Source organism: Cucumis sativus, chromosome 2 (genome assembly GCF_000004075.3).
Source record: "Cucumis sativus cultivar 9930 chromosome 2, Cucumber_9930_V3, whole genome shotgun sequence".
Taxonomy (NCBI): domain Eukaryota; kingdom Viridiplantae; phylum Streptophyta; class Magnoliopsida; order Cucurbitales; family Cucurbitaceae; genus Cucumis; species Cucumis sativus.
Genome location: NC_026656.2, coordinates 24,736,391 through 24,750,682, shown reverse-complemented (window position 1 = coordinate 24,750,682; position 14,292 = coordinate 24,736,391). Strand labels below are relative to the sequence as shown.

At 32.2% G+C, this 14,292-nt stretch overlaps 1 protein-coding gene across 1 annotated transcript; it reads right to left on the bottom strand.

Moving 5' to 3' along the window:
- Positions 1–5,917: 5,917 nt before the first annotated feature.
- On the bottom strand, positions 5,918–12,408 carry LOC101217532. The gene is made up of 7 exons (XM_004148033.3): positions 12,109–12,408; positions 11,743–11,844; positions 9,705–9,816; positions 9,147–9,262; positions 8,134–8,319; positions 7,555–7,694; positions 5,918–6,463 (listed from the first exon to the last, which is right to left on the bottom strand). Exons 1-7 carry the CDS (start codon positions 12,231–12,233, stop codon positions 6,279–6,281), a joined length of 966 nt encoding a protein of 321 aa, XP_004148081.1. The 5' UTR covers positions 12,234–12,408; the 3' UTR covers positions 5,918–6,278.
- Between the last annotated feature and the right edge of the window lie 1,884 nt (positions 12,409–14,292).

The window sequence follows — 14,292 nt, the reverse complement described above, 5'->3', positions numbered from 1 at the left end:
TACATCAAACTGTTTGTTGTTCACTTATCATTTGATGAGAATCTACTCAAATGCAGTTGATCAATGAAGATTTTGGTTATTGAATGTATGTTGGTGGTGTGTTTTTTTTTAGTTTAAAGTGAAATGAAAGCAAGAATGTAATGAAGAAATTTGAAGGATTCAAATTCTTGCACTCATTGTCACTGAAAGGTGTAACCAATTCAGCAACTTCTTAAATAAAGAAAGAAATGGGTTTCCTTTGCCAATGAATCCAAAAAAAAAATAAAAAAAGAAGAAAAAACAATTGCCTGATCAGTTGGTTTATTAGTCAAAATAGAAGCTTTGGGTTGGAAATCTTACCTAAATTAGTTGCCTGAAATAATGACAAAATATTGTCTGTCTGGTAGCCTGTTAAAAGCAGATCCACCAATGTTTATTGTTATTCTTATTATTACTATCATATTAATATTTATTTGTGAACATCCAAGTTGCTTTATACACATTTTGACTAATTTACGTGATAATCATCTTGATTATACATTTAGGTATCTAAATGAAATCGGTAAAAAATATTACTTACTTCTTAAATAAACTGCTGTTATAGATCGATGTCATTTTCTCTGTTCTTTATCAATTATCAATTTAGATCCAAACCACCTTGGAGAGTTGCAGCTTATGTGGTTTTCTTTTCTTTTTTCCATGTAGAATATTATATCATTGACAAAGGGAATACTCAAACTTATTTATTTGGATCAAACCTATTAGTGGAATCCACATACTTGTTAAATATAAATATATGTTTGTATTCAGTTCTGTTTCTTGAAATTTCATGGTTAAACTATTTTAGTATCTAAGCTTTGAAAAAACTTTTGTTTTCGTTTCTAGACTTTATTCATACATTAAATTAATTTTATTTTTTGCTATAAGTTTTTTCTACATCGTTGAATTAAAACATAACAAATAAAAAATAAAATAAAATAATTGAAAAATATGTACCTTTTGTTCATTTATCTGATGAAATATATACTGAAAAAAATATATTGCATTAATAGCAAAACCAAGTCGAATTCAAACCTTACCAAAGTTCAATAAATCATACATTATCCATTCTTATATTATAAAAATTTCCCATCCATATTTTCTAACATAATAAATAATCAGATCTAATTGAAACATGAAAATGAATTGTGATATAAGACTACCCAACTAACAATGAAATTTCCTTTTTTTTTTTTTTTCTTTTTCTTTTTTTCTTTTTTGTCTTTGTGCAGAGAGAATTATTGAAAGGGAAGTTGGAATAATAAATTTAAGCTAATTATATGTTATAAGCCTTAATATTGGATACTTTTCAAGTTAGTTTCTATTATTTAAATTTCATTTTGTTAAGGTTGGTAAATGATAAGCTTTTTAATTTGTTGACATTTTTTAAGGGGAAAAAAAAGTAACTCAGAAAATTTTCTACATTTTTTCAAAATTATGTTTTAATCTATTTAAGAAATTTGATTCCTTACAAGTTTTTCATAAACTAATTTTAGAGTTTGCCAACAATAAATTACTAAATTAAAATGTTCAAACTTAAAAAAAATTAATTAATTAAAACATGTTAAATAACTTTATAAAAATAAAACTCAAACATTATGTTCGTCTAACTTTAGTATCCGACTTTTACTTACTCTTAAGTTTAGTCTTTGAAAATTTATTATAACTTTTATGTAAAAAAGATAATACATGAGTATATTTTCAAAAAGCTAGTGTCGAACTACAATAACCAAGAAGCGCTTAGTTCTCCAACTTGCTTTAGTCAGTCACAAATTGACACATCATTAATTAAAATTAATGATAGAAAAATATGAGGCAAAGTAGCTCGTCCAATCAAATTGTGCCATGTGACGATTAGGCTTGAATCTAGATAACTCAAATTTATTAAAATAAATTGGGTCAAACTTAAAAATCTTTCTAAAAGTCGATTAATTTAAGGTCTAGCCGAAAAGTGTTGAGGTTGATGTCTTAAATCTCGTGGTCTTCTAGCTTGTGATTATATTATACAAGCATTTTATTAATCTAATAAAATAAAGTGTTTTATTTTATTTGATATTTAGTTGCATTAACCCACAAAACCAATAAGCTAACATTCAAAAGTTATCTTTTGTGACCTAAATATGTATGTGGAGACATTACAAATGGATCATATGTTTAAGTGATAACTTAAATGGAGATGGATAAGGTTGGATACTTTATCCTGGTGAGACATTACGAATAGATCTGCTTTGTAGTTGTTACAATTATTCTAAAGTGCTACAAATGATTTGATCATAATCATTCATGTTGAGACATTAGAGTGAAAGTATTCTATACAAAGAGTTTGTATAAGATCAGACCTTAAAAGGAATGGTATCTTTTATTAACACCATTACCTAGTTGAGACCGCATTTCACCAAGATGACCATAGGTAACTTGACTCGAATTCTGGGTGAGTTGTGAACTTCTGCGTATGAAGGCAATCCTTTGATTTGCATGGGTGTGAGAGTGGCCTATGTCACCGACTCAATATATGCTTACTATTTTAGAGATTTGTCTGATTGGAGAGCTGAGAACACCGCTACACAAGAATGAATTCACTCTTTCTTAATAGATAGAGTAAGTCGAGAAATTACTCTCTTAAGGGCTAATTCCAGAACTAGGTCTTGAACAATGTGGCGCCACACCCTCTCTTGGTTTGAGAGGGATCGATTGTACTTAAGGAGTTAGATGTAACTACAAGGACAAAACGGTAATTTTTTGTCTACTGAGCAATTTGTAAATGGTCATTGTACTATCGAATTGTTATATCTAATAGATCCATAAATATATCTATAGTAAGAATAATGCAACTGTTAGTTTTTAGTAGAATGATTGATAGTTAAATGAATGAAGATTAATTTAATTAAATATCTGGTAACCTCCTCCATCTCTCTTAAATGTTTAAGAGACCGATATATATTTTTTTTAATGAATTTTAAACTTCCCTCATCTGTTTCACGATCTCTCTTCTCTGCATAATCTCTCAAAGCTTTCCCTTCATCAAATCAATGTCACAGAAGCCCACAACTCTATGTGTGATTTTCATTTTGAGAATAACAAGAAAGACTTTATGGTGTTTTTGAAAGGAATCTACAAAGGTCGTGGTGTTCTTGGGAGGAATCTACAAAGGTTAGATTTACTTTTTCCTTTCCTCTTTAGAAAGACATGTTGAGTTTTAATTTTTGTTTTCTTTGAACTTCATGGTTTTTCGAAATTGAATTTCATTTGCACAACGTTCATAAGCTTCCGGTATGAAAATTTCATTTCTTCAAAAAGTTGGGTCCAAAGTCAACTAGGTTCAAGCCTATATAGGGCATTCCAAAACTCTATATAGAGAGAAGATCACTCTTGATTTGATTCATTCACATAGAGATCCATAAATCAGATTAAGAGAATTCAACAAAGTGATCTTCAACAAACTAAGCATCTCTTATCCAACGAATGGACAGTCTCGCCTTCAACAAATGAAGTGTTTGGTCTTCAACAAATGAAACATCTCTTCTCCAACTAATAGATTATCTCTTCTTCAACAAATTGAATCTCTCTTCTCCAACGAATAGATTATCTTGTCTTCAACAAATCTAGCAGCTTTTCTCCAATGGATAATCTTCTCTTCTTCAACAAATTGAGCATCTCTTTTCCAACTAATAGATTATTCATCTTCACCAAATTGAGCATCTCTTTTCCAACTAATAGATCTTCTCTTCTTCAGCAATTTGATTCTCTTTTCCTCAAACTAATAGATCGTCTATTCTTCAACAAATTGATGACATCACTATCTACAAACTAAAGGTTGATCTTCTCAAATATTTGAAGGGTTCAACAAATGGATGGACTCTCCTCCAACTAGAAACTAAAGATTGATTTTCTAAGAAAATTGAAGACTTCAATAAATTCATCGTTTCTTCACCATCTACAAATTGAAGGTTGCTTTCAAAAGGATTAACAAGTTCAAAGGCCGATCCTTGAAGAAAATTAAAAAACGCAAACGTCATTCCTCGAAGAAGATCATCAAACCCAAAGCTCGAACTTCAAAGTTTAAAAATTGAAATTTATGTAATCGAGAAGAACATATATGAGAGGATAAAGAAAATCAATAAAATCAAACTCATATTGATTTGTAATATAGGTGTTACACAGTCTGATATAAGTTCTTTTTCTTACAAATGCATCTGGATGAGTGTAACGTTGAAGTTACAAAGCGTCAGTCAGAGCATCAATCTGAGTCTATTATCGTTACTTTTCAATTGCATATTTGATTTACTTGACAAGTCAATCAAAACCTAAAGATTTGACATTTCTCTCTTGAGACACTCACCTTCCTTATCTGTCTTTTCTCTTATGAACTTTTGTCCACTTGTGGGCTTTGAATATAGCTTTGCACAATCCTCAACACTCCTCTAAATGATTTTAGCTATTGTTTTAGTAGTAAAACAGTGAATAGTAAAAAAGAAAAAGGAGTATTGAGGAATGGGAAGAAAAAGAAAGGAGGATTGAAACTAAAGGCATCTCTTTTTAAATCCTCATTGGTCAACCGACGGTCCCAACACCCCCTTATCTTTCCACCTCCGACGTTGCTTTTTCCAATGATTCTTTTTAAACCCTTTTCTTTTCTTTTCTTTTTAATTTTGCTTTTTCCCATTTTGAAGTAAGAATTTTTGTTTTTGTTTTTTTCTTTTTTCCATTAATTATTAGATAAAAGGAAACTATTCAATGTTGAATCCCAACACAATTGTAAAATATCTTGATCTTACAAAAATTTGATGAAAATTTACTAAAGATTTATAAAAACAAAAAATTCAAAAAATAAATTTAAATTAACAAATAAATATTTATTATTTTCAAATAAGTAAATAAGTCTGATTATATGATTGTGTAGACTCACCTTTTAATATCAATATCAAATACATAAAAATGTGAAAATATCGATAAAAATTTAATACTACAATATTTTATAATTTTACATCATTTAAATACTACTATGTACATAGATTCACTGACGTTTTTATTTTTGAGTAACTTTTTAGCTTATTTATTGAAAATAACAATTTTAAATATCTGAAATTTAGACCAAAACTGAAATAAGATCTACAATACTATTTTAATTCAAAAAGTTTCAGAATATTAGACAGAAATGGAAAATTGTTGAATTTCACTTGTTTCCAAACCAAATATGTGTAAAATTTCTTCTTGCAAACACTTTAATCAATATTGTTGGAGTAAAAATTTATTCCATCTTTATTTGGAAAGAATAGTATAGAGTGGACAAAACCTATATTGTCCTTTTGTAATCTCTATTTATACTTTCTAGTTGGGTAGATCAAATAATCACTTCATTTATACAGTACTCAATAGAATTTTGAATTTGATAACAATGGGTTATTGCTATTTATTTATATTAGGGGAGCAAAAGTTTGACAAAACCTATAAACTGAACCAAGTGGTTCTCTCTGCTTTATTTCACATGAGCCCTCCGTTCAATAATAATGTATAGATTCAACACCCTCGGTTCGGTCCACAGTTCAAGAATCAAAATGGAGAGTTTTCAACACTTACATATTAAAAACCGATCACTTCGATTCTATCTTTGGTTAGTCAAAAACCAGACCAAACCAAATTGTGATATTTGCGTAAGTTATAATCATTAAGTGAGAAATTTTTACATAGTTATTGATAAAAAAAATAGACACAAAATTGAGATTTCTAAAACCTATCGAAAACAAAGTTAAAAGTCTATGGTGAAAATTGAGACACAAACCTACCTTTTAAACCTTTCAAAGTTGAGAACAAAATATGTAGATACAAAACTAGAATCTGCATAACCTATTGGTCTTTTTTTTTTTTAAGTTCAAAGACCAAATAGATACAAGTCTAAAGGTTCCCAAACTAAACTTATAATTTAATCTTTTCTATTTAATTGAATTTCCTTTTCATTACAGTAACAAAGTAACATGGAAATTCTGATTCACCTGTAACATCAATGCCTAACTCCATTGACATGTGAAAATGTTTTGATAGAAATGTTGACAAGTTGACAAATGTCACTTTTTCAACTTTCAAGCATGTCGAACCGAAAAAAAAAAGGTAAACATCATTAACTTCTTCTCTTCTAATAATACTTAATAACTTAGAAATGCAGTCAGCCTTGAAACTATTTGTGATATGCAACTTCAGTAAAGCAGCCAGCCACTGAGGAGATTGATAATAAGCAAAGTGATAGATACAACAAGGCCATCTCTCTAAGCACTGAGGGTCAGGGAGATAACTGAAGAGAGTTTAAACTTACGAGCTTTTGTAGAATTTTGAGGTTGAAACAAAATCTCTGTGCTTGATCTTACTGTTACTTCCCTCCACTCTGAAGCTGAAGCTGAGCCCCCACTTCGATAGTCGCGTGGAGCGTACAATACTTGCAGCCTTGTAGGAGCTACAATTGGTATTTACACAGAAACAAGTAAATAAAAAACACAATAACTTTACCATTTTACAGTTCACATGTTAAGGAAAGCATACTAGGGATGCAAGCCAAGAATAACATAGGAAGTATGGTAGCTTCGCTTAAAGTAATATCGTTAATTAAATGATAAAGAATTGACAATTTAGTTCGATGTGACAAATGTATATATAGATCTATACTCAAATACATGTTACGTTAAAAAGTAAGAGTTGAGCATGATACAATACTTTATCCAGCAATCTACTTCATTCTGTCATATTCAGAGACAAGATAGACCTTTTGGGGGCTCAATTTGTGATCCTCAAAAAATAAAAAAATCAAATAAAAGATCCAAACAATGGGGTATGGTGGTAGGGTTGGAATAATAGCGTTGAAGTACCATCAAAATCAAAGGAACAGGAAAGGAAACAGTTCCTTGAGTGACTTGTCCATAGAGGCACTACCATCTTAAAATATACCACTATTCTTCTTTTATGCCAAATTGCCCACGTTAGAAATGGAATGGGTGGGGAAGACAACGAATCATCATCTAAATCAACCACGTGATGCTTTCCTCTGAATGGCAATGATAGATATAGAACTTCTAAATATCAAATGATAAGATAAACAATTGAATCCTTCTGAAACTTACTGCAGACGAGAGTACCTTAAAAAGAGCAGTGCTAAATTTATAGCGGGACTTATATAGAAATATACACAACTGGTGCAAATCTGTGTGTGTGTGTATTGAGATTTATATGAAACCCATCAAATCAGTATGGGATAAGCATGAATTGAGCTTTATCAAGATCCATTCAGGGAATCCAACTTTAAGAACAGCTGAGAATGAAACTAAAAAAGGATAAAAGTAATGGAATTTTCATGGCTAGCTAACTGGATAGATTTAGGATGACACAGACATGCACACTGTTAGAGGAAAAGAAAATATAAAGGGAGTTTAATAGTCGATCAGTAAATGTTGGAAATTCTGAATTGAGTCCTCCATGTTCATAACATAAAAGTGATTAAGTAAAAGTACAGCTGATAGAATCTAATAAAGTAATAAATATGCAGAACATTACCAAATCCAAGCATGCTTGTCTTTTGAATGGTCAGATGACTAATTTTTGACCGTTTAATGTCTCTCAAATAGTCAACATCTTCTTCCTTGCCCCTGAATTCCAGAAAGTCTCCAAGTATATATTTCCCTTTGAGCTCTAATCTGAAGAAAAGGAAAAATAGAAGTTTGTAAGAAAAGTTCTCTTTCTATTTCTACTCTCTTCATTCTCTCTTTCTTTCTTTTCATTTTTATTACAACCTTCCCATGTATTTTAGGTAACCAACTATGCATTAAGGAATAAACATGTCTAGAATAATGAGGAAAAATGCAAAAGAGAAGTTCTGCAATCATCCATATCCAATACCAAAACACAATCCTGGTCACATATCACCGGCGGATGTACTTGGACCAAAAAAAAAGAGTTTTTGTGAAGCCTTTTCATTTTCTTTTTCCATTTTCATCATTTACTAAAATAAAATGCAGCAAAACTATGCACGTGTTAAGTAACAATAAGCATGTTTTTATATGAAAAAACAAAACTACCACAATGCATTTCATAAATGCCTGGGGGTGGCAGACATCGCATGGATGTTGAACTTACTTATCCCACATTGGTGCAGTGCCAAGGATAGCTTTAAGCTTTTGATCCAGAGGTTCTTCCTGAAACTCTTTCTTTCCACGAAATGCACCTTTCATCCAGCCAGAGAAGGAACTGTGTCCCGGTTTCAGCTGCATCCACTGGTCATAGGTAATAACTTCAGAAGGAAATAACCCTGAGTCAATTGTTCTGTAAAAGGAAAAAACAGCTGTTAGAAATTTCTTGCAACTTGAGAAGTCTACCAAAATAGTAATTTCCTCCGTAAATGCTTGATGCATAACCAGAAAGCAACTCCATACAAATATCAGTCATGCTATCATAAATTAGATTTAAAGAACCATACATTTATCATGATCTAAATTCTAGATGACTGGAGTCATCTTCATTCAAATGACTTCAAAAACATTAGATGCCCCAACATGCATAAACCTAATAATAGGACATAAGCCAAAGACAAGGAAAGTACAGCAGGCAGAATTTACAGCCTGCAGCTCATCCAATATAAACCCAAACCATACATGTGCCCTTGAAATAGCAACAGTTGATTCTTGATACTGAGGAGTTTAGAACTTCTGTTTAATGGTGAGGCATGCCACATGACGAAAGTAGTCAGATTCAAATTTTCAAATGGAACTTGAGAGAGGCATCAATTAGGACAACAAATAGAACCTGAGAGGCACCAATTAGAGCAACAAAATTATGCTAACTCAAAGACTGAATCTCAAACCCCACCTTTCTCACTAAATACTAAGTAGCCTGGACTTCCTTCAATTCAAAATTCGAGAATTAAGAAAGTTTTTATGGGAGCATTTGTACAGATCAAGCTTCATCTGGTTAACTTTCTGGAATACTAAACACTCAGTGTTGTACACAGCTCTTGATGAATGATTCAATGTCAATTTCAGAACTTCTACAACATTAATTATCAGAAGGAAAAAGAGATCACAACTTGAGCTCACTTGAAGAAAATAAAATTTTTCAGCCATCATACCATGTAACAAGACCCAACTCATTACCGGAATTTGGGATTTGGAAGTACAACTTTGCATGACAAATACCCTGCTGGAAGATCCACTCCTCTTTGTTCAAGGTAAGACTCCAGGATTGGTATCAACTGTTTGGTCTCTTCAACCTGAAAGTAGCAAAGGAATACAAAACAGTTTGGGAAAATGCAAAATTAAAATTATTTTGATCACTCACGACAAAAAGGTTCTATAATATGATAAAGCTGCCAGACCAAAATCCACAATCAACAACCTATAATCAGAGACCAGAAATAATTTATACACATTTTCTTTTTGAACTAAAATACATATAAGTCCAAAATTGTATGTAGCTCTATCAGCTCAACAGCATTGCCATAGTTTTCAGTACGTACAACATGGTTAATTGGCAATTATCAGGTACCACTAAAACAGGTATTACAGCTTACATGCCAACTATTGTGATATTGATAGATTAAGTGGGAATTACGACATTCAACATTACTTACAAATTTCCTCTATACCTCAAAATTTAATATTCTAAAAGAAAATTATGGAAACTGAAGCAATAATAATTCAACTATCACTTACAGGATTAGGAAGAGTCTTCGCCTTATGTTTCCCATCATCACAAACCCAGGAACCATCCGAATTGATGGAGACAAATCCCGATAAGTTCTTAACAGATATCACCAATAACTCCCTGTAAATGAATTAACTAATGTGAAACTTCAAAAGTTGAACCAAAGTATCACAGCATGAATATTATTGTAAACCAAAATACATATCTTACATATAGGATTCTGTTAAGTAATTTCCCTTTAGGATACAAACACTTTATCAAAGAGAGACGAGACAGTGGTACCATCTGCATCCCTTACATACCCTCGAGCCAACAGATTGCTGATATTCTCACAAAGGGGCTCCTCAAACAAAACTTTGATTCATGTGAGCAAGTTGAGTCTTTCCGACATTTACGTCCCAACTTGAGGGGGAGTGTTAGAAATAGTGAGCTTGGGTATTGTTGAAAGCCCAAGGGTAGTTGAGATTTATTTTGTCCTAATTTTTTATTATTTTAGTTAGACTCATGTTACCTATAAATATTTACTTTGTTCTACATCTCTACTTTCAATACATTCTATTAGTTTAGGATTATTATTGTTATGAAACTAGCTGAACAAGGGGTGATCAAGCATCACACCCATTGCAAGTATCTGTTGAACACTTCTGTTACCAATCATCAAATTGCCTGGGTACAAAGATTCAGGTTCATCCATAATTATTCAAGCATTGGAAAGCTTCTTAGCTTGATGGCTTTCCTTTCCCTTAATCTCTACCTTCTAAACATTATTCATTGTGGCTGACAACAAGGTTTAAGAATTGATATTGGACAAATGACAAGACTCAACTTTAGAAGTCCCTTCAACCACAGGAGAGCCAGTCGTGATTAGTGGTTATAAACTGATAATATTCATTGGTCCTCGGACTTTCTAGCTTTTTCTTGGTGGGTTTTACTTCCAAGCCAAACGCAAATTTGCTATAGCTATATGGAAGGATTAGATATCCAAAATATCTTTCAATCTCTCTCAACAACACATAAAATTCATCAAGGAGCCTTTATATCGTCATCTTTCCTAGGTGTATTCTCTTCCAACAATAATAATAATCATTTGTTCCTGCATTGTCCTTTCACCTACGATCGTTTTATATTGGTAGAAAGGAAACTGTTAATCTTTTGCAACTCTTCCAAGGTCTACCTGCGGGGTTGTCAATCTTTCTACTCTCAATTTAGAACAGGGACTAGGTCTTTGCTCTTTATTGCAATTCCATTTGAATTATTCCCTGGTCTAGTCGAATAGAGAAAAGTACTAGGATTGGAACAAGTAGCTGCTACAAAAGAAGCAATAACTAACTAAGAGGTCATGGTTTCAATCCATAGTGACCACCTAGGAATTAATTTCCTACGAGTTTCATTGACACCAAAATTTTGCAGGATCAGGTAGGTGGCAACGTGAAATTAATTGAAGTGTGTGTAAGCTAGCCCAATCACTCACGAATATTTAGAAAAAAAAAAAGGATTTTTCCAAACAATTTAAAGAACTTAAGTTTGTCAACGAACACTCTATTGCTCCCCTCAGACCATAACCCAATGAGACTTTAGAAGAAAAGATAAGTCAACAAAAAATTCAAACAAAAGGAGCAATATAAAAAAAACATAAGAACTAGACAAAGCCTGTTTGTGTTACAGATCGGGGGTTCTCTTTTTGCTTCTTTTTTTTTTATAAGAATACACAAGTGTTATTACTCGGTGCTACTCATGATTACAAGGATCGTCTAAACCAAGACCCTGAAAGGGAGTTATTTTACCAAGGAACAAAAAATAATTACCTAAGGCCCAAGGACATCAAATTTTCACAACCAGAAAACGGTATCATGCCTTCTTAATTTCATTCTCATGGTAAATGTTAAGCATAAAAAAGTGGCATTCGTTCATTACAAGGACGTTTGTGTGTGTGTGTATAGCCCCCGGACTTAAAAATGAATGATAAAAAATAGCAAGCAAGTCCACAATATTTTTACCACAAACTTCCATAGCTATACCGTACAAGTTCAAAAGCAGGATTCATACTCTTTGGTGACCACTACGAGATCAATATTCTGCCGAGAACCGGTGTCAGCATCAGGAATCCGAAGCCCAACGTAAGCGTTTCCACCATAAAGCTTTTCGAACCTACAAAAAGAAAAAGAAGGGAAAGCATCTGAACCACATTTTGTGAATTAGAAAAATAAGGGAAATGGAATGAAGAAACAAGAAAGTACAGGAAGGGCGATTGGGAGTTTCATAACACTTCTGATGCAATTTTAACAAGTCAATCACAAGGTCCTGTCTGCTTACTTGATTGTATCAGAATCCAAACAATGAATTACAAAACAATTGATGAACAGAAAAGGGGGGAAGAGAAAAAATTGAAATATAGAAGCTGAAATGAAGTACCTACTCGCGACGGCGAAAATAGCATTAAAATCGGAAGTCTCAACCTCCATAACATCGTCGTCGCCGGCGAAGAAAAGCTTGAAGAGGCCGTAGACGATCAGTCCACCGACAATTGCGAACCACATGATCGATCTCTTGATAATTCGTTCGGTGTTATTGGCGGACTTTTGAAGTTCGTTTTTTGTTAGAAAGTTCTCTTCGTCCCGAAGGAAAGGATTGAAAATATGTTTTTGTTCGAAATTTCTCCTAAGGTTAAACTGGAAAACAAGGGTGGTTTGGAAAAATGGTGCTTTAAAAAAAAATCGAAAGGAAAAGGGTGAAAATTTTGGAATTTCAAGCACATAGTTTTTTCTTCTTCTTTTTACATTGAAATCATCCTATTTTATCTTTTATTAAAATATCATTTTAACATTTGTATTTTTATCTTTGTTCAATTTTGAATAATGTAATTTTAATTGTTTAATTTTTTCCTATTATTATTTATTACTTAATACTTTTTTTTATTTTTTTCATAAATTTATATTTGGTTAATGTTATTTGAATGTTTCAATTTGAGTTAGCCTCCGATCATTCTGCCGAAATTCGTCATTTTCTAATATGCTCATCTATATAGGCAGTAAATGGTATGATATTCTCCATTCCCCAAACACCTTTTCAGTGGCCTTTCTTTCTTTCATTCCATGTTTTCCAATAACTAACAAAGTACCCATATTCTTCAAGATCATGTCGTATAATGTTGGAACGCTAATAGATAGATCTTTTTTCATCATGGTGCTTAACTCAACTGTAATGAAATTGAAATCTAACTGATTAAGATTTTGGCTTAATCTTGCATAAACACAAGAATAAGGGTCATTGTACTGTGTAATTTCAAACTTTCCATGTTTTTTCCTATGATTGGACGAACCTAAATCTCCATGTTCAAAATTAATTTAGACATTAAAAGTTTAAGAGTTTTTATCTTAATAAGATTCTAATTTTCTAGTGTGAGAATAAACAAAAAGCTAAAATTCTACAACCCTGAAACACCAAGCTTACCAACGGTCTTACGATTCTACTGTCGGAAACACAAGGTTTACCAAAGTGCTATTCAGTAGAAATTAATAAGCACTACTTGATTATGATCATAAAAGATACTTAGAATATTATTTGAGTAAAACTAATTCACATTAATGTTGGATTAAAAGAATTAATACACTCTCTAATGTTTAATGACTTTGATACCATTCCTACGTGGGTGCATGCATGATAGGATAGTGTGAGGTGTGGAGAGAAAGCATGAGGTGACAAATAGTAGAGAGATGTGGACATGTGGCATATTAATTCATATTAAATAAGAAAAAGGTGGCATGCTTATGGTAATGTGAGGGGTTTGCATAGAGTGTGATGGAAAGAAGCACTACAAGAAAGATTATCCACTGTGACAGTTGTATACATCCCAGTATACATCCCATATTGAAAGGAGAAAATAAAAAGCGATCACAAAAGCTAAAAAACCGCGACAGTTATTTGGTGTCATAAAATATACAAAAATAATTTATTTAATTTATTAAAATAAAATTTATTTTAAATCAAAAGTTTATTAAAATCAGATTTTTTTCCTAATTCTAAAAACATTAAATAATTTATTTATTAAAATAAAACATCTCGAAAACCCTTTCTCTACCTCCTCCTTCTCTTTTTTTTTTTCTTCTTCTCAAAGATCCACGCATCGGCCCTCCTCAATTTTTCCTCCCTTCCGCTAACCATCTCTCTCCCTCTCTCACGCAGCCAGGAACGACGAGACTTTTCGTCAACGACACGCCTGAAATCCCCCTCTTTCTCTCCTTCAGCTGACGCCACCACCCAACACCCCTTGCACCGCTGAACTCACCGGTGAATCTCAGCCATTATTTCTATTGTTTGTATTTATACATTATATTAACTTCAAAGGCTTTCATTTTACCCACAATGTGATATATTTATGGTTATTTTTATGAAAAACATCTCTCATAGTTTTGCTTTTATAGGAGATATGTGTTTGTTTTGTCTACCTTCCTATTCAATATTGTTATTTACGATCATTTTTCTAATTTGAATCTACATTTTTTCTTAATGGTTGGCTATGTGATGAAGCATTTTGGTAGCTTACAATGTGTTTGATGAAATGCCTTAATGAAGCATTTGGTTGATTTTTAATTGATT

Excerpts from the sequence above, each read along its gene's own strand:
- LOC101217532 (XM_004148033.3), bottom strand. The coding sequence starts at position 12,233 with ATGTGGTTCGCAATTGTCGGTGGACTGATCGTCTACGGCCTCTTCAAG. Across the intron at positions 11,845-12,108 it reads ATTTTCGCCGTCGCGAGTAG|GTTCGAAAAGCTTTATGGTG; the intron begins GTACTTCATTTC and ends TTCTTTTTGTAG. Across the intron at positions 9,817-11,742 it reads CTCGTAGTGGTCACCAAAGA|GGAGTTATTGGTGATATCTG; the intron begins GTATGAATCCTG and ends ATTCATTTACAG.